We start from the raw sequence: 25578 nt of genomic DNA, 5'->3' as shown, positions 1-25578 counted from the left end.
GTGACACACTTTCTCCAACAAGGCCACACCTCCTAATCGTACCACTCCCTTTGGGCCAAGCATATTCAAACCACCACAAGAAGTTTTTCTAATCAAAGTGATCAGAGCCAAATGAAGAATACTGGAAAGTCAAAGACAGTGCCAAAAAGAGGCACATCCAGTGACCCCAAGTCCAAGTACAGGCTCACATTTAGTATTTTATTTGATTCTATTTTGTTTTGCTTTGTTTTGTTTTGTTTTAGTTGGAATGCTTTCACCAGCTTCACCAGACACATTTACTTTAAAAACTAATCGGTGATGGACACTGTGATAGTTCAGTGTGTAAAAGAAGTTGCTGGGAGAACACAAGAACCTGGCCACTCCTGTAGAAAGCTCTGTGTGGAAATGTCTGCCTGCAACAGCAGCACTGAACCCAAGCAAGAGACAAGAGGACCACAGAGGCCTGCTGGTTTCCATCTCAGCTGGTTCAGGGAGAGACCCTGCTGTGCTGGCTACTTTTATGTCAGCTTGACCCAAGCTACAGGCATTCACTGGAGAGGAAGGAACCTCAAATGAGACATGTTTCCAAAAGACCAGACTGTAAGCAAGCCTGGAGTTCATTTTCTTAATTAGTGAACAATGTGGGGATGACCCAGTCCATTGTGGGTAATGCCATCTCTCCGCTGGTGGTCCTGGGTTCTATAAGGAAGCCAGCTAAATAAGCCATGAGGAGCAAGCCAGCAATCCATACCCCTCCATGGCCTCTGCATCAGCTCGGGCCTCTGGGTTCCTGCCTGTGTGAGTTCCTTTTTTTTTTTTTAAGATTTATTTATTATATGTAAGTACACTGTAGCTGTCTTCAGACACTCTAGAGGAGGGCGTCAGATCTCGTTACAGATGGTTGTGAGCCACCATGTGGTTGCTGGGATTTGAACTCTGGACCTTCGGAAGAGCAGTCGGGTGCTCTTACCCACTGAGCCATCTCACCAGCCCCCTGTGTGAGTTCCTGATTTCCTTCAATTATGATGATGAAGCGTAAGTCAGTGAAACCCTTTCTCCTCTGCTTGCCTTTGGTCATGGTGTTCCATCATAGAAACGGTAAAACCCTTGTCTTAAGGGAATAAGGTAGAACGCGATCTCAGTGAAACCCGTTGCTGTCTGTTTGCCTCCGCAGACCCATAGGCCCACATAGACACACACACACACATACACACACACACACACGAATGAAAATATATTGTTTTTGACAAAAAGTGATGTTTCTAAGTTATATTAGCTCAGGGAGAGAAAGCACATGAAAATATTGGGTATATATTTTGAGGTGTGTGTGTATCCCAGGTAGGGGTTTCCACAGAGGCCAGACAATGAGTCATATCTCCTAGGGCTGGAGCTACATGCTATTGTGAGCCTTCCAACATGGGCGCCGAGACTAGAACTTGAGTCCTCTGGATGACCAGCAAACACCCTTAAGGACTGAGCCATCTCTTGAGTCAGCTAGTAAATATGTCATGAAAGAAACTTTATTTTTACTCGCAGTTCATAGAGAAATCATCATTTAGACCCTGAAAGGAATGTTCTAAGTCAGTGTTAAATCAGGCAGTCTGGTTCTTTTCAGCAATTTGCCCACGATGGCATCATGACGATAACTGAGGTGATTTCAAGGGTTGTGAATAGCTTATCTTCCCTTCCCAGGATGCACTTCTTCTATGTACTCTGCTGCTGGAACTCCCTCCTGTCTCCCAAGCATAAGAAGTAGGACCCAACTCTGCACACTCACCCACACTCCCTTCCCTTTTGTTCTCCCCACCCCTCATTCCCTGTGTTTTGCAATCCTCAGTACCAGCTTCCACCCCAGGTCCTGCTATTCCCCCGCCCCCCGCTCTCCCTTGACAGAGACATGACATGCCTGCCATCAGCATTCAAGACTTTCATGTGGTGGCTGCATGAGGGAATCTGGGGTAGACATAGGTGAAGAGCAAGCATCTTCTGTGCTCCGGGCTGACACTCAGGGGCAAGCGAAGAGGGTGTGATGAGAAAACCAAATGAAACAGCAACCCTTCAAGGGAGCCAGCCTTGGACCCTCACCTGCTGCTGTTATGTGCTTAGTTCCCAAGATGCAGAAGAAGACACCAAGGAGAGCTCCAGGGGGCCTGGGAGAGCATCTGCAAGCTAGGGTGGGGGTGAAACACAGACAAGGAGCCCTGCCCCTCGGCTCAATAGGTTCCCACAGAGTCCACCTGGAAAGCAGTCTTCCCAGACGCCAATCAATGACTCTGATGACGCAGCCCAGCGCCACAGTCAATTAAAAATGCATCTGGAAGGTACAGCGGTTTTTTTGTTCCTGGTTATGACTCAGGCACTGCTGTTACGGGTCTTAGGTGTCTCCAGTGAGGAACTTCACTAGCAATGTGAAAGTTAGAAGATGGTAAGTTGATTTTAGAGATGATCAAGGAGATTATTACAATTCTTTCCCAACTCAAGTTTAACACAGAGTCTGTTGTCTTTTAAATCTGTCTTCATTGGCATTAGGGTCATGCTTTAGATATGTGAGTCCTGGGAGACATTGGGCTTTGTGTTTGTTAGATTTTAAACTGTCTAAAGCAGTTGCTTTATTATTTTTTTATTAGCACTTATGAATTGTAAGTATCTAAGCAGTATTTTAAGGTTTATTTTATATATGTATGTATTTATATATGTATATGTATGTGTGTGTGTGTGTGTGTGTGTGTGTGTGTGTATGGTTATTGTGTGCATTGCCTACAGAGGCCAGAGAGGATATCAGATCCAATGGAACTGGAGTTACGGATGGTGGTGAGCTGCCACATGGGTGCTGGAAACCGAATCTAGATCCCCTGAAAGAGCATCCAGTGCTCTTAACTTCTGAGCCATCTCTCCAGTTCAGCAGTATTTTTTTTTTAAAGATTTATTTATTGATTATATGTAAGTACACTGTAGCTGTCTTCAGACACTCCAGAAGAGGGAGCCAGATCTCGTTACAGATGGTTATGAGCCACCATGTGGTTGCTGGGATTTGAACTCCGGACCTTTGGAAGAGCAGTCGGGTGCTCTTACCCACTGAGCCATCTCACCAGCCCTATTTTTTTTTTTTTTTAATTTTAGTTTTTTAAGACAATGAATCACTTTATAGTTCCACTGGCCTGGAGGTTCAGATTGGCCTTGAACTCATGATCATTCCTCAGTATTCCCGGTTACTGGAACTGCAGGTGTGCCCCCATCATGCCTGGCTTCCGACTTTGTATCAAGAAAGAAAGGAACTTGTCTTCCTATTAGATCGCACAGGGAAATTATGATCAGCCTTCTTCGGAAGCAGAGGGGTGGCACAGTCTTGTTTCTACCTGGTGATGAACTGCAGCCTCAGAGGCAGCAGGAACGCAGGAGCAGACAGGAATGAACACGTGTGTGCTCCTCTCCAGTTCCGCCAAATGGTTCTCATCGCTGTCAGGTTCTGTGATTTATTTGAAATGGGAGTGTGGGGCTACAACAGGGATCGCATGGGCACGGGATCGCATGGGCACATTTCTACTTTGTCGTTTCCTGCTTTAAATATTGTAGGTTTCCTCAACCTGCATATCCTCGCCTCTCTCCTCACTCCTTCCCCTGTCTGTCCTTCATCCCTCCCCCTCCCTCCCTCTCTCCCTTCCTTCCTTCCTTCCTTCCTCCCTCCCTCCCTCCCTTCCTTCCTTCCTTCCTTCCTTCCTTCCTTCCTTCCTTCCTTCCTTCTTATCTTTCTAATTTTGATTCTATGGCAGTAGGATATGTAAAGAGTTGTAATGAAATGGGGTTTTTGTTTATATTTTTTCTGTCTTGGCTATTTTTTATTTCTGTTTTTGGATTTTTTTCAGATTATTTTGTATACTGTAGATAAAATTTATTCTGACTTCTATCAAGATCTGAGAGGGCGAGTGAATTTTACAAGTAATGGTATCATGTCTGGAGAAGCATCCATAAAAATAAGAGATGTTCAGCCTGCAGACAGTGGCACCTACCTGTGCAAAGTGAAAAAAGCCCCTGGTGTTGCCAAGACAACCGTTCAGCTGACAGTTGTTGGTAAGTTATTGTAGTTGGTCGAGAGCAGCCCCTCAGTAACAGGGTGAAACCTCATGGGGCTGAAGTCACAACACTTACGGAAGACAAACTTGGCTTTTACAGTGATAATTGAATCTGTTCATTTCCACTATGCTAGGAGTGAAACCTGGGCCTCACGCTTGCTAGGAAAGAGCTCTGCCCCTGAGTCTCACCCATAGTCCTAGGAATATAATGTGACCTTCTGAAGCATTTCTAATGTCCTCACATAGCTTAAAATGAAAAGCTATCACATTTTTGCACAAGAAAAATAAGAAGCAACTAACAACTCCTTTGCAAAATTCTTGACATATTTCAAAATAAATGAAGAACCCCAGCCTGGACTCAGGAAGGCTGTGTTGCTGTCTGTGCTGTTGTTGTTTTGAACCTTGTCTTCTGAGTTTGTCCTGAGAATTAAATACGTTTCATGCCCTTGGTCTGCAGTCCACTCTATGTGCATTGAAACATGGAGTCTAAAAGGCTTTAATCGTCACTGTACCTGTCAGAGTCTCCCCTTCAGAGCTGTGTGGGAGTGCTCTGAACTTTTGCTTTTGCTGCACAAAGACTAACGAGATTTCTACAGAAAGGAGCTGGGTGTTTAGGGGGCTGGTGAGAGAATAGTGAGGTGAGTGTAAATGTGTGTGTGAGTGTGAATATGTGTGTATGTATGTGTATGAATGTGTGTGAGTATGTGTGTGTGAGAGTGAGTGAGTGTGAATGTGTGTAAGTGTGAATGTGTGTGATATGTGTGTGAGTATGAATGTGTGTGAGTGTGAATGTGTGTGTATGTATGTATATATGTATGTATGTGAGTGTGTGAATGTGTGTGTATATATGTGTGTGAGTGTATGTATATATGTATGTATGTGAGTGTGTGTGAGTGTGAATGTGTGTGTATGTATGTGTGTATGTATATATGTATGTATGTGAGTGTGTGAGTGTGAATGTGTGTGTATGTATGTGTGTATGTATATATGTATGTGTGTGTGAATGTGTGTGTGTGTGAGTGTGTGTGTGTATGTGTGTGTGTGTGTGTAGGACAGGGGTGGAGTTGGCTTCCTTCTGATACCTTTACATGTTTTCAGGTTCCAGCTCAGGAGGCCAGGCTTACACTGGACACTCCTTTACCCACTGAACCACTGGGCCTGTCTTAAATGCCATTGTCACAGAACACAAATCTTAGAATTAAGATGTAAATATTGTGAAAGTTTAAATGCCTTCTCAAAAATAGTAAAGTATATGTGAGTAACCATTTTAGAACGAGATCTAGAAAAAAAGATAAAATAAGAAATGTTTTAAACATATACCTAGGCCAATTATTTAGTGCATGTATACACACACACACACGCACACAGTACTTAAGAGTTTTCTGCACTCAGTTGGTCCCACTGTTGGTGTAGGTTTAGGAGGTGCGGCCGTGATGGAGAGAGTATACCTTTGAGGAAGCCACAGTACCACACTGCTGTTAGTGCTTGCTCTGCTTCCTGAGCAGGATGTAAGCTCTCAGCTCGCTGCCAGTGCAAGTTACCATGCCAGCCTCTCCCCCGAGAAGATGATGAATTCTTATCCTTCTAGAACTGTAAACCCAAACAAGCGCTTACTTCTCCAAGCTGCCTTGGTCACAGAATCTTACCAAAACACTAGAAAAGAACCTAAGATACATATGAAACTTGGCAGTGCTTCCTTATAAACTGTCTTTATCAAAACCTGTTCTTTGGAAATAATTTTAACCCCGCAGGGCTTGGAATATCCCCCATTGCAGACTGCTGGCCTAATATAGACTCCAGCCTCAGTCCTCAGTACCGCTGCCACAAGAACAAAGTATCCATAAAACTTACAGATTCAGGTTTCATGAAAATTTAGAATCAAAGACAATTTGCAGAAAGTGCATGAAAAGTTACCCTCACATGCACTACACACAGGGTCCCCAGGGAGCTAGTGTGGCCCTGTGGCTAGCATGAGTCAGATTGGCCTTGCATTTGTACACAACATTGACATCCAGAGATCTAGCTAAGTTCATTTTCTCTGCACCTGCTGGGAAGAACAAGAGCCTGCTGGTGGAAGCTCATGTCTGCAGAATGCCAGGAGGGTGGTGGCACTCTAAGGTGATCACTTAGGATGAGGAAATTCCCATAGTCACTGCACTTCATGAAGTCACAAACTAACCTGGGCATCCCTGGGTGGGATCTGCATCCTTCTAGGTCCAGNTCTCACTCACATCTCCCCATCCTGTCTCCTGAGTGACTTCAGCCTGGAGCAGCCAATGAGTGACAGCAGATAGATGCTCAGCACCATTCTCTCTCTCTCTCTCTCTCTCTCTCTCTCTCTCTCTCTCTCTCTCTCACCAGATTACATTGGGAGTGTGAGCATCACTACTCCAGAGCAGACAATTGAGGAAGCCCAAGGGGAAACTGTCCATCTGCCCTGCATGTTCACCTTTATCTCCAAGGACCAAGGACCGTTGAACATTGAGTGGCTTCGGCTTTCAGGACCTAATAATGAGGCGATGGAACATGTGGTGAGTGTGCCCTACACCTGCTCATTCTCACTAAGCAGGTGCAGTGTCATGGCCTGAAGCCCCCCTGCCTAGGCCTATGGACATGGACAGAATGACATGTGACCTCAGAAGAGGAAGGGTCATCAGATGTCTGGAAGGCTTCAGAGGACAAGAGGATGTTGTGGACATTCTGACAATGTGGTCTTGAACATGTGTAAGAGGAAACGAAGAACAAGAGGGTGTGCTGAGCAGCTGGGCAGCGAGGGTGACGTATATTGTGTGTGAGCCAGAATCATGAGACTCTCTCAGAACTCAGAATAAGTGTCCCCTGTTACTTTTGTATCCTTTCATTTCCCTATGCTGTCCAGTCTGGTCTCAAAGTTCAGGGTGAAATAATCCTTCCATACCCCAGCCTCCCCTAAAACGCAGCTAATCCATAAGTGCACATCACTGCACCTGGCCATGATATATTTTAAAACACGTGAGGCTCCTTTAGCCACCAACATGGAGAGCTCAATGTACAGAGAATGAGCGTCATCAGTCTGTTTTGCTCAAGTTAAATCCCCCATACAATACATTTCTTAAAACAAAACAAAACAAAAGCTGAGCATGCTGGCATGTGCCTACAATCCTTCTCCATATAGGTACAATGAGGCAGGAGGATTGAGAGGAGAGTCAGAGGCCTGTGTGGGCTATACAGCAAAGTCCAGGGCAGCCTGAACTGCATAGTAAGGCCCTATAACAAACGAACAACAAACAAGCAAATATTTAAAGTCTGTCAAATATCAGTGTTAAATTATAGAAATCATGTAAAATATTGTTATAGAAGTTTTTCTAATAAAAGTGAACAGAGCCAAATGAAGAATGCAAGAAAGCCAAAGATAGCTCTGAGGATGCACCACGCCCCCAGATCCAGTCTCCCTTACCTGTGACACAGTTGCCTTTTAGATGGTCCTTCAGTATTTTGTTTTACCTTAAATGTTGTATATTAGCTTCATCCGACACATTTTTATCTATGAAATCACCAACATTGGGCTGGAAAGATGGCTCAGTGGGTTTGGGCTTGTGCAGAAGGGTAAGGGACTGTAATGAAAGCCCTCGCCTGGACATAAACAGTTGTGTGTGGTGATTCACACTGTGAGCTCCAACCTTGCGCAGGGCAGATGCATGAGCATGCCTGGGTCATTTTGGCTGGTGGGCCAGATCCAGGTTCAGCGAGAGACCCAGTCTCAAAGGAATAAGGTAGAGAGTATGGAGCAAGTCACCCAGTGCCCTTTTCTGTCCCCAGTGCCCTCATAGGCAGGTGTCTTAGGGTTGTATTGCTGAGGAGATACAGCATAACCACAGCAATTCTTCTAAAGGAAATCACTTCATTGGAGCTGCGTTACAGCTTCAAAGGTTTAGCCCATTGTTGTCATGGTAAGAAACATGGCAGCAGGCAGGCAGACCTGATGCTGGAGAAGGAGCCAAGAGTTCTACATCTTGATCCCCAGGCAGCAGAAAGAGACTGTGTGCCACACTGGGCACAGCTTGAGCATAGAAGACCCCAAAGCCCGCCCCCACGGTGACACTTTTCTCAGCAAGGCCAGACCTCCTAAGGGTATCTCTCCCTATGGGCCAAGCATTCACACACATGAGTCTATGGGGGCATTCCTATTCAGAACACCACAGCAGGTAACCCTACACATGCGCCACAAGTACAGCCCATGTTTGGTTTTGGTTTAGTTAGTTTTTCCTTCTTTGTTTTCTTTTAGGTTATTTTATATTCTGCAGACAAAATTCATGACGACGTCTATCCAGATCTAAAAGGACGAGTGTATTTTACAAGTAACGATATCAAGTCTGGTGATGCATCCATAAATATAACAAATGTCCAACTCTCGGATGCTGGCACTTATCAGTGCAAGGTGAAAACATACCCTGGCACCGTCAACATGAACCTCCAGCTGGCTGTCACTAGTAAGTTTCTGTTGGTGGTGACGAGTGTCTTAGAATCAGGGTAAATGCTTGCAGCACAAGTCACAGCAATTTATAAGACAAAACTTCGGTTCTCAAGTAAGAGTCATGTTCATTTTTTGCTGTTGGGGGAAGCCTGGGCCAGGGCTCATGCTTACTAGGGAAGGTTCTGACACTGAGCCACACGCCTAGCTCTAGAATAATAATTTTAGACTTTGGGGTATTCTAACATCCCCAAACTGTGTAAAACCAAGTGGACTCTTTTTTTTTTTTTTTGTCAAAAGAAAAGAGGTAACATTGTTGCTGCTTCAGCTTGTTTCTGTTCTCATTTTTCCCATCTTATTTTATGCATATGAGTGTTTGTCTGCATGTATGTATATCTGGAAGCCAGAAGAGGGTGACGGATCCCCTGGAACTGAAATTACAGATGGTTGTAAGCTGCCACATGGGTGCTGGGAATGGAACCAGGGACCTCCAGAAGAGCGGCCAGTGCCCTTAAACTCTGAGCCATCATTCCAGCCACTTGTTTTTAAGACAGGGTCCCACTTTGCATTTTTGGAGGGCCTGGATCTTTCTGAGTAGACCATGACAGCCTCAAATTCACAGAGATATGGCAGCACTTGCCTCTCAAGTGCTGGGGTTAAAGGCATGCGGCACCATGACAAACTTAAAATTCACACAAAAAAATTAAAATGAAGTGAGGGGATCTTTATTCAAGAATTTTACAAATGTATATAATGTAGTTTTATCAAATGTACCCCCAGTTCCCTTTCCCTTTCCTTCTCCCTCTCTTTGTCCCCCTGTCTCCCCTCTCAGTGGTGCCTTCTGGGTGTGGGTTGAGGCTCATCTACTGGAGTAGGGCAGCCTCTCATGGCCTCTGTCCCTGAGGAAAACAATCTCTCTCCCATGAGAAGCCATGAATTCCAACATCTCCTCAAACATGCAAACTTCTAAGTCCCCAGCCCATCCATCCATCCTGAGATTCTGGCTGGCTTGACCGTATGCAGTTTTTCGGCAAGCATGTCCTCTTTTTTAGTTGTTTGCACAGAGCTATACCCACTCTTTAGAACACTTTGTCTGGAAGACCTTGTAGGTTGTTCTGACTGGAGTTCTTATAATGACATTAGCAATTGGGGGTAGGGGACAAGAAGCTTGTATTTTATGTGACCTTTGGTTCTGTACTGAGAAGTGTGCACCAGAAGTAGTTTGTTACCTACCCCACCCCCTTCATTCTCATATTACCTTTCCTTGTTCAGTATTGGGGTATGCAGTGTTCAGGAGAGGAATAAGTTGTAAAAGGAGAGAAACCTTGTTTTCTCTTGTGGAGCTTGTACCAAGGACTACAGTTTCTGCCTACCCTTTCCAGATCTGCTACTGTCTGCTATTCTACCAGAGGACCAGAGTTTGATTTCCAGCACCCACATGGCTGCTCAGTTATCTGTGACTCCAATCTCAGGGATCTATACCTGCTTCTAGCCTCGTTGTCCAGTGCAAGGAGCCTGTGGCCCTCTGGCTAGCATGAGTCAGGATGGCCTTGCATATGCTGACAACATTCCCAGAGCTCTAGCTAAGTCCACTTGTCTGTGCCTGCTAGAAAGAGCAAGAACCTCCTGGTGGAAGCTCATGTCTGCAGAATGCCAGGAGGGTGGTGGCACTCTAAGGTGATCACTTAGGATGAGGAAATTCCCATAGTCACTGCACTTCATGAAGCCACAAACTAACCTGGGCATCCCTGGGTGGGATCTGCATCCTTCTAGGTCCAGNTCTCACTCACATCTCCCCATCCTGTCTCCTGAGTGACTTCAGCCTGGAGCCAGCCAGTGAGTGACAACAGATAGATACTCAGTGCCATGCACACACACACACACACACACACACACACACACACACACACACCTCTCTCTCTCTCTCTCTCTCTCTCTCTCTCTCTCTCTCTCTCTCTCTCTCTCTCTCTCTCTCCAGATCACATTGGGAGTGTGAGCATCACTACTCCGGAGCAGACAATTCAGAAAGCCCGAGGGGAAACTGTCCATCTGCCTTGCACGTTCACCCTTAGCCCTGAGGACCATGGACCACTGTTCATTGACTGGATGCAGCTTACTGGACCTCAAAATGAGGTGGTGAACCGCATGGTGAGTATGCCTTGTGCCTGCTCACTCTCACTAGGCAGGTGTGGCATTGCAGCCTGAAAGCCCCACTGCCCAGGCCTGTGGACATGGACAGAATGACCCGTGACTTGAGAAGAGGAAGAATCTTCAGATGTCTGGAAGGTTTCAGAGGACAAGAGGATGCTGTGGACATTTAGAAAATGAGGTCTTGAACCTGTGTAACAGGAGACAAGGAACAAGAGGGGTGTGCTGAGCAGGCTGGGCAACAAGGGTGTGTGTGTGGAGTGTGGGTTCTAGGTCCTGTATATTTGTCACGTCAAGCTTCAGCCTCCCTAGTGACTGTTCTTGTTCTTACTTGATTTATTACTAAACCCTCTGAGGCAGCTGCGACACAGGAACATCCGTGAATGAACACGTGTGTGAACCTGTCCAGTCTCACCGACCCCATCTCTAGTATGGGACTATGGTATTTAATTATGTTAGAAGTTATTTAATCACACTGAAACCTGGCTGTCCATTCATAATGGGAGTATGGAGGCCAAAGGTTTGGCTCAGCACTTAAGAGCACGGGGCTGCTTTCCCAGAGGACCCAGTGGTATGGCTTCTCTTAACTGTCTGTCACTCCGACTCTGGGTGGCCCCGTACTCTTCCCAGCTGGCTGCCGAGTGCTGGGGTTATAGGTGAACGCCACCACACCTGAGCCAGCCTAACTAAATATGATTTAAAACAATAATAAAAACAACAAAGCTTTAAAATAGTAATAATAATAGGGGGTACAGGGACTGCATCCCAGGTCTACGTGGACCCAGTTCTAGCTCATCGTTCTATGTCTTTATAAGTGTGGGTTTCTGTATAGCATCTCCCTCCGTCCCTCCGTCCCTCTGTCCCTCCGTCCCTCCATCCCTCCGTCCCTCCCTCCCTCCCTCCCTCTGTATATAATGAAGTATGCGTGGAGCAGATGTGTGTGTATGCGTATGTGTGTGGGCATGCCTTTATCTGTGGAATCTGGAGGATGAGGTTAGGTGTCACCCGCTCTCTCTCCATCACGTGTTTTGAGATATGGTCTCTCACTGAAATTGGGACTCACTGATGGCTAGACTGAGTGGCCAGCAAGTGCCTGGGGTTGCCTGCCCTCCAACCCCTTATTCTAGTGGTGGGCTTCATGTCCGTGAAATCATGGCTGCCTCTTCCATTGGCTCTCAGGGTCCTAACTCGGGTCTTTGTCATCTGAGCCAGCTCACCAGCTCTCTTTACTTTCTCTTTCATTGCTATTTCTTTTTTAAAAAAAAATTATGGTACCATGGTATATGCATAGCATTACTGAAAGTTTTTTTTTTTTTTAGATTTATTTTTTTATTACATTTGAGTCTTTTGCACTGCATGCGTGTCTAGTGTCTGTGGAGGTCAGAGGGGATATTAAATCCCATGGATCTGAAAGTTACGTTGTGAATTGCTTTGTGGGTGTTGCAACCTGATCTTGGGTCCCCTGATGAGAGCTATATGCTTCTAATCACAGAGCCACTTCTTCAGCCCATGTTTGTTTATGGTTTTTTTTTCTGCTTTTTTTTAAAATTTTAGTTTATTGTATATTTAGCAGACAAGATTTACGACAACTTCTATCAAGATATGAAAGGACGTGTGCAATTTACAAGTAATGACATCAGGTCTGGTGAGGCATCTATACATATAACTGATGTTCAGCTCTCTGATGCTGGCACCTATCAGTGTGAAGTGTCCCATGCCTTTGGTACTGCCAAGGGGACCATTCAGCTGACAGTTGTTGGTAAGTTACTGTAGTGGGTAGAGAGTGCGCCTTCTCAGTAACAGGGTGAAATGTCACAGTGCTGAAGTCACAGAACTTACATAAAACAAACGGTATTTTACAGTAATAATGGGATCTGTTCATTTTCACTGTGCTAGGAGTAAAACCTGGACCTCATGCTTGCTAGCTCTGTCCCTGAGCCCCACCCACAGCCCTAGAATTATAATGTCACTTTCTGAAGTATTTCTAATGTCCTCACATAGATTAAAATGTAAAGCTATCACATGTATTTAGATCACAGAAAAATAGGAAGTGACTAACTTCTTTGCAAAGTTCGTGATGATTTTCAATATAAATGAAATTTTATTGTGTGAGGAAGAACCCCGAGCTGCACCGTGCACTGTGGCTGTCGTCCTTGTCTTCTGACTTTGCCCTGAGAATTAAATCAATTTCATCGCCCCAGTCTACTCTGTGTGTATTGAAACAGAGAGTATAAAAAGCTTTCACCATGGCCATACCTGTCGGAGTCATCCCTTCGGAGATGTGAGGGAGCACTCTGAGCTTGTGTTTTCATGGATCAAGACAATTGTGGTTTCTGTGGTGAAGAGCTGGGTGTTTAGAATACTGGGGCTGGAACAGAGGAAGAAAATCGATGGATCGGAGAAGCCTGTGGGTATCAGGCAGTGATGTTACAGCCCTTGTGTCGCTGTTTTCATTCTTAAAATTGGGGATGAGATGGGCTGGGAAGTGCACAGCTCTTGCTGATGGCCAGGAGGACAATAGGACTCCTTATGATTGTCAGGCTGCAAAGTTTCCTCTTTGTGGACCGGTGCCCAATCTGAATACCTTCAAGTTCAGAAATCGGAAAGGTGATAGCTTGCAGTACACTGGACCTTCTTCCCATAGCAAACTGGATGCAGGTGGACGGTGACAAGTGCTCTGTTATGTCAGTTTTAAGATCCCTTTTTTGAGACCTAGGGTTTCATGCTTTGGAAGATTGCTGAGGACACGTGTTTAGTAGAAATTTCTGATTGGTACAACCCTAGATGTAGACCATCAGGGGCTGCTCCCACATCCGCAGGCCTACTATGGCACCTCTCACACACACAGGCCAATGTTCCCTGTTCCTTTTTTGATGAAGCTTATTTTATGGATTCACCAAGGGGGGAGGTGAAGAAGAGTTCCATGTGGAACTCAAGAGTTTTCTGAATGCTGTACGCCTCCAGAGCAGGAGTGTCGGCACAGAGCTAGGTAGGAGAAAGCACACTGTGCTGGTCACAGGCACGAGTGCAGACTCTAGTCAAAGGCACTCTGTCTGGCCTGAGTGCTGCCAGGTAAAAAATGTCTCCTACAGTGTGGAATAAGTGAGCAGAATGAGCGACCATAGTTCTCAGTCTCACCGCTCCAAGCACGTCTTGGCACTCCTCAGTATATGTAGTGCCATTTCTCTTATCCGCTTCTACTTCATGTGTTTACTTATGCAAATATGTGTGCATGCATTCTTATTACAGTTGTGTGTGCTCAAGTACCATGACATATGCTGGAGGTCATAAAAGAACATATAGTTGTTTTCTCCTTCCATTTGTGTCCCAGGGATCAAATTCAGGGTGTATTGATGGCCAACAAATGCTTTATCCACTGAGCCATCTCAGCGGTCCCGTTTGTATTTTCTAAAAAGGACAGTGTACATTCTTTAAATTATTTCAAGATTTGTTTTGTGTGTTTCCCTGCATGTATGTGTGTCTGCACCACAGGCATGTCAGATACTCTCAGAGGTCAGGAGAGGGTGCCAAGCCCTCTAAAACTAGCATTAAGGTTGAGCCTTCATATGGACACTGGGACTCAAACCTGGGTCCTCTCTGGGGTAATAAGTGCTTTTAATCACTGAGAGATCTCTCAAGCCCCAAGGGTACTATACGCTCTTAACTGTGCTATTGATGTATTTTTAAGGGTCTCATTTTGTGGCCCTCACTGATCTTGAACTTAGGCTCCCTCTACCTTTCCTCCTAAATGTTTGGATTACGTGTTTGTATTTGTAAGTGATTTGCATTGTTGAGGCTTTAAAATATATTTCTAATTTTCATTAGCATATGTAAAATTTGCACTATTATACACAGTTGCTTTTCCTAAGCAGATGCCTTTTTTTTTTTTTCAGGCTGATAATCTGCTCCAGAGGTTACATCAATTGAACTTTTAATTAAGTTCTGCTGACTCCTTGATCCTGTATCTTCAATGAAATGTGCCTTGTGCTCCCGCACGTCATCAACCTAAAAAGAAGTCCTTAGTGAGAATAAACTGGTGTTTCATAATTTTGTTTCCTTTTTCTCTTTCTTCAGTTCCCCCTGTATTCAAGGGGTTAAGGAACCCGGGGCAATTATCTTGGAGATGTAATTTTTCTGGATATCAATTGATAAAGCAAGTATGATTTGAATTTTGAGTCTTAGAAAAAAAAAGACAAAACTAAGTCCTTCAAACAATATTGCTTTGACTCCATTTCCATGCTCTCTGGATGAGAGGTGCACTGCAGAGCCAAAGAAAACAACTGCAGTGTGCTCACTCTTTGTCCTATTCGGAGTTTAGCACAGCAGTGGCTCTCCTGAGTCCCGTTCTTGCAAATTCAGCGCCTGCAACTCCTTCCCCTGGGTGCTGACGGTTTTGTGCTAATGTGTATATTCTAATTTATTAGTGTGAGTATATATAGTGAATATTCTGGAAGTTTGGTTTCTCTAAAAGCCACAGGAATAGTACAAACACGGTTTCGTTTCAATCTCAGGTGTGGGGATGTGGGGGCGCTTCGCAGCAGCTGACTGTGATCTGCCTCATGCTCTAGCAGAGGCATGGGTTAGTCAGGTGCAGATAGTTTCTGTGATTGTGTGATGTTTGGAATCCTGGGGATTTTTCAGAAGGTATATAAATGTCTGTGACCTGATAGGTCAGTTGGTGGTCTTTGGTCATTCAGGGAGGTTGGATGCGGTTAGTTAGTAGTCATGCTCAAGGAGAACCAAGAAGAGATTCAAAGATCTCCATCTATTCTCCCTCTCCCTCTCTCCTTTTTCCTTCTCTCTCCCCTATTTAGTGATGGGGGTAAAACCAAAGGGGATCAAGGGTGGGAAGAAGAAGAATCCACAAAGTAGCAACGACTGGCTGAAAGTACCTATTTGTGTTGAGGGTGGTGCATGTGCATGTATGTGTACACATATGTTGTGGAGACACAAAGTTGAGATTCTTCAATTATTTTCCTCTTTATTTTATTGAATCAGGGTCTCTCAACTGAACAGATTGGCTGGTCTTTCACCAGGCTAGGGTTCAGATAGTTCACAACTGCCTGCAGTGCCAGCTATAGGGGATTCAGTGTTCTTTTCTGGCCTCCAAGGGGGCCCTGGCTTACACACACACACACACACACACACACACACACACACACACGCCCGCACAAGGAGTTAATGAGTCAGATCTTGCTGTATGTCACTCACTTAGGATAAACAACTGTTTTCCTACAGCTTGGTGGCTCAAGCTCCAGAAAATTCTTCTCAGTAGTAGAGACAGAAAGTCTGAAATAAAAGACTACAGGGTTCCTGCTGCAGATGCCAGGGATTCTTAGTGGGTTCGTTTCTTAGTTCCGTTTGCTTAAAGAATCATTTTCCATCCCTTTGCCTAAGGTAAGGTATGTTTCTTGGAGGCAGCAAAAGGATGGTTCTTGCTTTCCAATCCAATCTGCTAGTCTGGGTCTCTTTATTGTTTTAATTGTGATGGTAAATATTAAGTTACTGTATTAACTCCTCTTATTTTGTTAGATTTTCTTAAATCTCTTTTGATTATTCTAACATTGCTTATATATTCCCATGTTCTCTTGCTTGTTTCCATCCTTTTTAGATTGAAGTGTTAGTCCCAGTATCCTCTTTAGAGCTGGCTTAGTGGTCATACATTTCTCTAATCTGCTTTTATCACAGATTTTTTTTTTTCTTTCTCCTTATATTGCAACTGATAGTTTGGCTGGGTATAGTAGTTTGGGCTGGTATCTGTGGTCATTCAGAAATCTCAGATAATCAGTCCAAGCCCTTTTGGTTTTTAAAGTCTTCGCTTGCTTTTATAGGTGAGTGACCTGTTTCTCTGTTGAAACTTTTGATATCTATTGTTGTTGCTTATTCTATACATTCAGTGTTTTATTAAGGGATGGGGAGTTTTTCTTCCTTTTGGGCCTGTCTAATTTGATATATATTCTCTTGCACCTTGATAGCCATCTTTTTCCTTAGATATGGGGATTTTTTTTTTCTATTAGTTTTTGAAAATACTGTCTGTACCTTTTACTTGGGTTTCTGTGGGTCATAGGTTTTTCCCTTTTACAGTGTCTCAGAGTTCCTGTGTGTTCTGTTTATGGTTTTGTTTTTTGTTTTTTTTTTTTTTTTTGGTGGGGGGATGGATTTAATATTTTCTTTGGCTAGGTTATTCAATACCTTTTTTTTTTTTAAAGCTTTGATCTTCTTTTACTTGATTCATTCCATGTGTGAGACTTTCAATTGCACTTTTTATTTGGCTTACTGAATTTTTAATTTTGAGTTTTATTTTAGTCTGGCTTTTCTTCAGACTTTTTTTTAAATTCTATTTTCATATGTTGAAATTTCCCCCTTGTTTCATTCAACTGTGTTTTCAGTCTTCATTTTGGCATTTATTTATATCCTCTTCAAGTTCCTTTGACATCCTTAGAGTTGCTATTTTAAAATAACTTTTTGTTATTGTTTGTTAAGTTGCTTTTCTCAGGGAATACAACTATGAGAATGCTCACTTTGGGAGATGTTTTATCCTGGTCATTCATGTAGTTTTTTGTGGTAGGATCTGTATCTGGAGTTTGGTCATTGGCTGTATTTCTTGCTATGGGCATCTGTTCCACCCTTGATGAATGGGCACTTGTATTGGTTTGCTGTTATCCTAATCTGTCATGTTGTGGACTGATTGGTGCTTGAGGTTCAGTCTTGGGGCCACTCAGTGTTTATGTGCACATGGAGTATCATCTCTGGACTTCCATCTTCTCCTGCACCCAGGCTTCCAAATGCCTAGTTCTCCCCTCTAGACTTCCCTGTTTCCAGCCCCTTGGTTTGCCAATGGAGCCTTGCCCATGGCTTTCAGGTGCCTTCCAATGGTCACTTACTTTGTTCATCTTTACTCATGCCCCACCAATTCCTCACTCGCTGTAGTACAGGCCCATCTCACTGGGGCTGTTCTCCATTTCCTCACCACCCTCCCCCAGGTTGCCAGAGCAACTGGTGTCTCGTGTTTTATAAAAATAAACATCTACACACCCCAAATAGGGAGGAAGTCCATAAAGCAAAGAAAGATCCTGTCAGATCTAGCTTGGAAAACAACGAGACTTACTGGTTTCTCACAAGATCATGGGTGACTCCCAGGCAGCTGTACCTCTGACAAGTCCCATCCCAGTCAATTATTTTACCTCTTATATTAAAACAGAGGAAGTATCAACTACGATCTCATGGAAGGTCTGTGACTCTTCCCCTCCTTCCAAGAGGAAGCAGCCACAAGGCCCATTGTTTTACCACACACCTCACTACCTGCCAAAGTGGTTGATTTTGGCGCCATGACTGTCAAGGGTTAAGGTCACTCCAAGGTGGTGATGATGTCAGGCCCAGAAGAAAGAGCTGTCTACAGCCATGCACACCAGTTCTCAAGCTTTCGCCCTCAGGAGTAGTATGACACCAAATGCTTCCTGTTTTAAACCTTCTTGCCCTTCCTCTAGACTTTCCTGTCTTCAGCCCCTTGGTTTGCCAATAGACTCCTGCCCTATGGTTTTAGGGTACCATAGAGGGATTTTCTACCCTCTCACTCTTGGATCTATAAAAAAAATTATTTTTAATTCCAAGTTTTCCTTTCCCAATCTCTGCTCCTGGAATGGCGACTCTGAGGCTTTTTATTTATGAATAAGTGCCTAGGCCACATTCCCTGACCAGCTATTTAACCCATTTAAACTATTCTCTACCTACAGTGTAGTTTGTTACCTCTCCTTCAGTCCCAGTCCCAGCCTGCTCACTCCTTCGCATCTCAGCTCATCGGCTATTGGCTTTTTTATTGACAGGGGACGTTTCTAAGAGGTTCTCTCTATATGGATCTGTTTTACTTCTCCCCCTGTAATCACAACCATCACTATGACAAAATACCCAAGGGAAACAATTTAAAAGACAGATTTATTTTAGGCCACAATTTCAGCTCAAGGCTGGCTAGTTCTCTTACCATTGAGCCATTGCTCATGGTTTCATTCCTAAGTGACAGACTGCTAAGAGAAGAGAGAGTGAGGGTGCTTTTAAAGAATGCGTTGAGTAGGCTTGTATATGCTTCAGTCACTGTGTGTGTCTGTGTGTGTGCACACAGGGGCAGTGCTGGGTTCAAACATGGCCTCACTCACTCTAGGCAAGCCTTCTACCACTGAGCTACATCCCTAAACCAATTATAAAATTACTATTTTCAGATTTGTGCAGAGCATATGTTATAGAAAAGTAAACAGTGTACAGGTATATTAATGTTTATAAGTTGTCCTTGTAACCAGCATTCAGATGAAGACAAGAACATTATCATAGCCCTGAGGTTCCTTTTTTTATCTTTTTGCCACTTTTGGTTATTAATTTTCTCCTAATGTGGGCATTATAAAAGGATTTCTAAGACTATATACATATATAAAGGGTATTTCTTTCCTGTCTATGAATTTATATAAAATTCATTTTTTTCCCTCTTTTTTTCTCAAGACAGGGTTTCTCTGTAGCCCTGGCTGTCCTGGAACTCACTCTGTAAACCATGCTGACTTCAAACTCAGAGATCCACCTGCCTCTGTCTCCCAAGTGCTGGGATTAAAGGTGTGAGTGATTTATTTTCATTTTATGTGTATGATTCTTTTGTCCTAATGTATGTATGTGTACCACATGCATGTATGATATCCATGGAGGTCAAAACAGGGGGTTCAGTCCCCTAGGGCTAGAATTATAGCTAGTGTGAGCTGCCACGTGAATACTGGGAATTGAACCCAGGTCCTTTGCAAGAACAGCATGCACTCCTATCTGCTGAGCCATCTCTTCAGCACTTACATTAATTCTTCTATGACATCACTGAATTTTTTTCATGCCTTCAGGCAGAAAACTGCTTCTTGTTTTCTCTGATTACATCAATTGCTTCAAATGACAGGCTAACCTAGCTGCACAGGCGCGAAACACACGAAAGCAAACCCACTGCTGTGCAGGGCCAGCAGCACCATTTTATTCTACAGTGTTAACTACAGTCAAGGTTTCTGTTGTGAGATGTTAGTGGTTTGGTCCACATTTTATTTTCCATTTGAATTAGAAACACTTTATATTAGTTAAAAATAAATTTTTATGAGTCCATGTTTTTTCTTGACCATTGGAATATTACAGTTTCAAGTAACAAAAGATAAAAATAAAAACATTGCAGACTAAATCTACCAATATGTACATATTGAACCCATTTAATTACCACAGCCATCGGCGAGTCCCGAGGTCACCTCCTCAGCTCAGAACTCAGTAAGAAGGTGTCACTGAGTGAGCTCTGGGATTTCCCTGTTATCCACAATGAGGGTATGGATAATCCCTTCTTTCCTCTTTCCACTGCTCACGGCTTTTATGTAACAGCCATGGTTCCCAACGCTGAAGTGCGTCTCAGTCCCGTCATCTACAAACTCGCCCTAGGACAGCGAAGGAGAAAGTGTCAGGGTGCAGAAAGCTCTTTGTCTGAGCAGTGACGTCATCTTAAAGAACCAGTCATGGGGTTGGAAAGATGGCTCTGCTATTCCAGAGGACCCACTTGGCAGCTCACAACTGTCTGTAACTCCAGTTCCAGGGGATCTGACACCCATATACAGATATACACACAGCCAAAATACCTATGTACATCAAGTTACGGGTCATAACATCAAACACTGCGAAATTAGAGCCTAGAGATTACGTTTAGAGTCCCTCACTTACAACAAACCATGGGTGTCAGTGAGGGATCTTAAGTTTCAGGAGAAGAAAGTTCTGTGTCCTCAGTATAGACGATGTTTGTAAAACTAAAAACAGTAACACATCAATACACATTCCTCAGTTATTCTCAACATTGCAACTGTCTTTACAGCAGCTGCCGGAAGTATCTTTATTATACTCATTTTATAGACACAGAAATTGAAGAGCAACATATTTAATAACTTGCTGAAGTGCCATCATGCAAAAGACAGAAGGGTTCCCACTAGAAAACCAGTTCCCTCCAGGTTGAAGGTTAATGGGTACCCAGTGTGACGACTCTGTATTAACTGTCCTGGAATTGACCAGGAACTACCCAGTTCTCACAAGGTTGGCCTTGAATTTACAGAGATTTGCCTGTCTCTGCCTCCTGAGCGCTGGGATTAAAGTAAGGCATATACCATCATGAGTCCTTATGACACTCTTTTTTTTTTTAAGATTTATTTATTAATTATATGTAAGTACACTGTAGCTGTCTTCAGACACTCCAGAAGAGGGTGTCAGATCTTATTTCGGATGATTGTAAGCCACCATGTGGTTGCTGGGATTTGAACTCAGGACCTTCGGAAGAGCAGTCAGTGCTCTTAACCACTGAGCCATCTCTCCAGCCCCTCTTAAGACACTCTTGATATACTGATTTAAATTAAGCATTAAAATTAACCCACCTTCCCCTTCCCTTTAGTGCTGTTTCTAGGAAAGGTGAAATTACATCTAAGTTTCATACTTACGGTTCATATTCTATTTCTATGGAATAGAACTGGAGCTTAAAAAGCAGGGGCTTTGAGGACAGAGATGAATTGTGCCAGAAAGCAAGGGAAGCACACTCAGACTTCAGCCTTGTCTTCATGGGCTGGACCTGACTCAGTGCTCGAGGCCTTGCTTAGCGCATGAGTCTCTGGGTCCTGACAGCACATCTGAGCATCAGAGAGATGGACAGAGTGAGCTAGCCAGGAGCCCACGCTCTCTGAGCAACAGCAAGCACATGGGAGGCAGAGGAAGTGCTTTCTGGGCTCTGAGCTGCTCCAGCAGATGGTCTTTAGGGGATGTGTAATGTGTGTGGCATGTCCTGGGGTACTTTGTCCTGAGCCTTGGCAGAAGCCTTTGGATAGCCCAGCAAGGGTTGCTAACACGATCCCTGCTTCTTAGCAGCTTCACACACGTTAGTGATGACACTGGGGTGAAAATCCGGGTTGCACAGGAGGGGTGGGCAGCCTGCACATGTGCACAGATGGGGGCAGGCTGAGGTAGGGAAGCTGCCCACGCTGCCCAACTGCTGTAGCTACAAGCAGGCAGTGGGGTTACAGAGGCCTGGCTTCATGCTGGCTTCCTGCCAGTCACTAATAACAAGCCCATCATAGACGAACATTATCTTTACCCTACTTCCTAAAGCTGCGTGCACTTATAACTGAAACCCATTACTCTGTACGAATGACATCCGCAATGATTTCAGAAACCCACCTTTTTACTGCCAGTTTTTCGGTGCTGGGGATGAAGTTGAGGGCCTCACCCGTGGGTGAGTGTGCTGCTAGTGAGCTACAGCCCTAGCTTTCATTTACTGTCTTAAAATTCTATTTCATTTTTAAAGAAATTATTTGAGAAGCGGGCATGGTGGTGCACACCTTCCATTCCAGCACTTAGGAGGCAGAGGCAGGGGAATCTCTGTGAGTTCAGTCTGGTCTACAAAGCAAGTCCCAGGACAGCCAGGGCTACACAGAGGAACCTTGCCTCAAACACATAAAATGAATTTTTCTTCTTTTTAACTTTTAAATTTTATATGTCTGCATGCTTTGCCTGCATGTATCTCTATATACCATATGTGTGCCTGGTGCCATAGAGGTGAGAAAAGGGCGCTGATCACCTGGAACCAGAGCCACGGATGTTTGTAAGCCACCATGTGGGTGCTGGGAATTGAATCTGCCCTCTGCAAGAGCAACAAGTGCTGTTAACCACGGAGTCATTGCTCCAGCTGTGTGTGTGTGTGTGTGTGTGTGTGTGGTGTGTGTGGTGTGTGTGGTGTGTGTATGCGTGGTGTTTGGTGTGTGTGTGTACATGTGTGTGTGTGTGTGTGTACGCGTGTGTGTGGTGGGTGGGGTGAAGAGGGTATGGAGGGGAGGCGGGGTCATGCCTAGCTGGGAATCCTAACTCAGGCCCTTGCACTTGCCTGCAGTTTATATGACTGAGCGTTCTCTATAGCTCTCACCCTCCTTACCCATATATCCTTGCCTCTATATTACGTTTTAAAAAGCTCCAGGGTGAGGAACTGTCACTGTCACTGTCACATACCAGGATAGAGGAAGGCAACTCACCGCTGTCTCCATTTTCTGACCATTGCACCATACGTCCATAGTGTCTTTCTCTGTAAAAGCAACATGAATTCCAAGTTATAATTCTATATGTCAGGTTAACTTCGTTTGTAAAATTGGGTACACTATAAACTACAATTACATTTTAAGACTCCGTACTTTCAATGTCTTTGGAACTTTCAAAATTTGAAGAAACTCTGCTCATAAATGAAACCAAAAAAAATTTATTGAAATCTTTTAAGAAGGTTATAGTCCCATCAGAATGTGATTAAAAATTTTGATTAAACAAAAAAATTCTGAAGGATAATCTTTGTAAAAGAGTTTACAAATCAATGAGGGAATGAGGAAGCCCTTAGTCATAGAAAACGTGGTTTAGTAAGTTCAGATGCTCACTGGGAGTGGGATTTAGCACCAGTGACTAGATAACTCCTGCCTCAACATAGACAGAGCTAACTGGATGGTGGCATAAACTCCTAGATGCTAAGGAAAAACAGATCACACGTGCGGGCTCTACAAGATCACTGTACATCCTCAGACAGTAGCTTGCTACCATAGTTCACAGTAGGGGGAGTCCCCAACACTGCCTGTCAACACTGGAGTCCTAAGAATAGGCTGGAAGACTGTGGTGACAAGGAACCAGATGAGGAAGCAGAGAGAAAGAGTGACCTTTGTGGGCACTGGGATCCAAGGACAAAGTCAAGCCCAGGGGTCATGTCTGAGGGTCCAGCAGAAGGTGTGACCCTGGCAGGCTACCTGCTGTGGGACACAAGCCAAAGGAGCTTCCCTTCTCTCTACATCCTGAGCCAGATGGCCACCTCATTTAAACTGCAGGAAGCCTCTGAGGAGGGCTAAATGTGACAGGGGGAAGGCAACAGGTCACCCCAGAGGCTGTCTGAATGTGATTTACACATGGTCAGAGGCAGGGAAACCCAGTGGATCACAATGTGTGGCTGAACACCCAGAACAAAGATCAGGGACAGTCGTAGTGAGAACTGGCAGTCAGTCTATTTACTGAAATGCACACGTGTTCAGACTATCTAAATTAGCTAGAAGGATTTGCTGACATGCCCATGAGGGGCATGGCTAATCCAGAGCCATAAATAAAAATAGATTATATTGGAATACAAAATTTTCAAAATCTGCACAAGTGAAAAGATCATGGATATATCTAAGCAATGTTATATAATAACAAGCCAGAACCACACTGCAAGGCTGTCCAAAAACGAAGGCCAGAATGTTCACACGCACGAGGTCTCTAACCCAGGGTTCTCAGCCGTCCTAATGCTGCAACCCTCAGCGTAGTTCCTCATGTTGTAGTGATACCCAATGAAGGAAGTATTTTGTTGCTACTTCATGACTGTACTTACACTACTGTTATGAACTGTAATGTAAATATATGATATGCAACCCCCAAAGAGGTTGCCACCCACGGGCTGAGAACCACTGCTCTAAACCCCTCACAACTAAAATTCCCATTAGTAAGTGTTGGGATGAAGTGAGTCACTGCATCCCTGACCACATCATGGTGACATTCAGAAAGATGGATAAAGCCAATTAGTAAAGCTTCAATAAGGGGAGGGGGGAGAGTCACACAGGCACACAACCCATTTAAAACAGTGAAGAATACAACATGGAAATAAAGTTGGGGACTAAAACCTTCATACATTCTGAGGGAAATGATTACGCTATATTCAAGAAAAATAGCAGCTCAGTTTAGAAGCCAAGAAATGTTTATCTCCTCAACCACAGAAATAATCCCTTAAAGATGCATTTCAGGGAACAAGATGAAACTGGGAGCTGCCAGCAGCATCCATGAGAGTAAACCCTAGGCAGCCAGGCTGGAAAAGGCTTGGATCTCCTGCTCTCCAGCAGAGAGGAACTAACCCAAGGATTGAAAGGGGAAGAAGGGGGACTGGAGGGACAGCCCAGTGGTTGCAAGCACTGGCTGCTCTTAGAAGACTAGGGTTTGATTCTCAGCATTACATTGTAGCTTACAACTGTCTGCACCTCAAGGGGATCCAGTGACCTCTTCTGACTCTGCAGCAGGGCAGGCATGGGGTGCACAGACATACATGTGGGAAAAACACCAACACGCATAAAATGGAACTCAAGGGATGGAGACTATGAGAAAAATGCTGACATAAGAAAATGGAAGGATGTGCAAATGATACACACATACTCTACACAAGAATGAGAAAGACAGGCTGGGTGTGGTGGCGGCGGCGCATGCCTTTAATTGCAGGACTCAAAAGGCAGAGGCAGGCAGATCTTTGTGAGCTCCAGGCCAGCCTAGTTTATAGAGTGAGTTTCAGGACAGACATGGCTACATGAAGAAGCCCTTTCTTGAAAACCCAAAGTAAGTTAAGTAAATAAGTAAGTAAGAGAAAGCCAACAAGAAAGCCTGGAAAAATAAGAACTGTACATAAAAATACAGTTCAAATATGGAGCAAAAGGAAATGGGGTAATTTTGAGTAATAGATTATTAACAGAAACATCTTCCAAATTCCTTGACTATATACTGGATCAACCAACATTCACAAACATGGATTTACTGTTCTAGTACAATGACTGGCCTTCACAGAAAGAGATAAAGTAAGAGCAACCAGCAACCAGCGTGGTTAAAGGCTCAGAGTTCTCCCCACGCTTCCTGCAGATGAAGCTGTGTCTGTGTCACTCTCCCCTCTCCTGCTCTGACAGAAACAACACAGGAGAGGAGAGGGTTATTCTGGCTGTTGCTTGAGGAGATGCAATCCAGAATGGCAGGGGAAGCATGGCTGTGCCACTAAGGAGCAGGGAGCAGGGAGCAGGGAGCAGGGAGCAGGGAGCAGGGAGCAGGGAGCAGGGAGCAGGGAGCAGGGAGCAGGGAGCAGGGAGCAGGGAG

The 25578-nt window shown here is 44.3% G+C and overlaps 2 protein-coding genes across 4 annotated transcripts in view; one reads left to right on the top strand and one right to left on the bottom strand.

Moving 5' to 3' along the window:
- LOC110302465 (coxsackievirus and adenovirus receptor homolog) overlaps positions 1-14813 on the top strand; it is a 28452-nt gene extending 13639 nt beyond the window's left edge. Inside the window, exons 3-8 of the mRNA XM_021173256.1 lie at positions 3843-4047; positions 6411-6580; positions 8314-8518; positions 10478-10647; positions 12202-12406; positions 14541-14813. Coding sequence (XP_021028915.1) covers positions 3843-4047; positions 6411-6580; positions 8314-8518; positions 10478-10647; positions 12202-12406; positions 14541-14545 — 960 coding nt within the window. The 3' untranslated portion in view covers positions 14546-14813. The remainder of the gene's footprint in view (positions 1-3842; positions 4048-6410; positions 6581-8313; positions 8519-10477; positions 10648-12201; positions 12407-14540) is intronic.
- A 4804-nt stretch (positions 14814-19617) lies between these two features.
- LOC110301941 (fas apoptotic inhibitory molecule 1) overlaps positions 19618-25578 on the bottom strand; it is a 15863-nt gene continuing 9902 nt past the window's right edge. For all 3 annotated transcript variants that reach the window (XM_029481149.1, XM_021172664.1, XM_029481150.1), the window contains 2 exons: positions 22701-22750; positions 19618-20081 (listed from right to left, as the gene is read on the bottom strand). In XM_029481149.1, coding sequence (XP_029337009.1) covers positions 19932-20081; positions 22701-22750 — 200 coding nt within the window. In that variant the 3' untranslated portion in view covers positions 19618-19931. The remainder of the gene's footprint in view (positions 20082-22700; positions 22751-25578) is intronic.

Source organism: Mus caroli, chromosome 9 (genome assembly GCF_900094665.2).
Source record: "Mus caroli chromosome 9, CAROLI_EIJ_v1.1, whole genome shotgun sequence".
NCBI lineage: Eukaryota > Metazoa > Chordata > Mammalia > Rodentia > Muridae > Mus > Mus caroli.
This window is presented reverse-complemented; position numbering and strand designations above follow the sequence as displayed.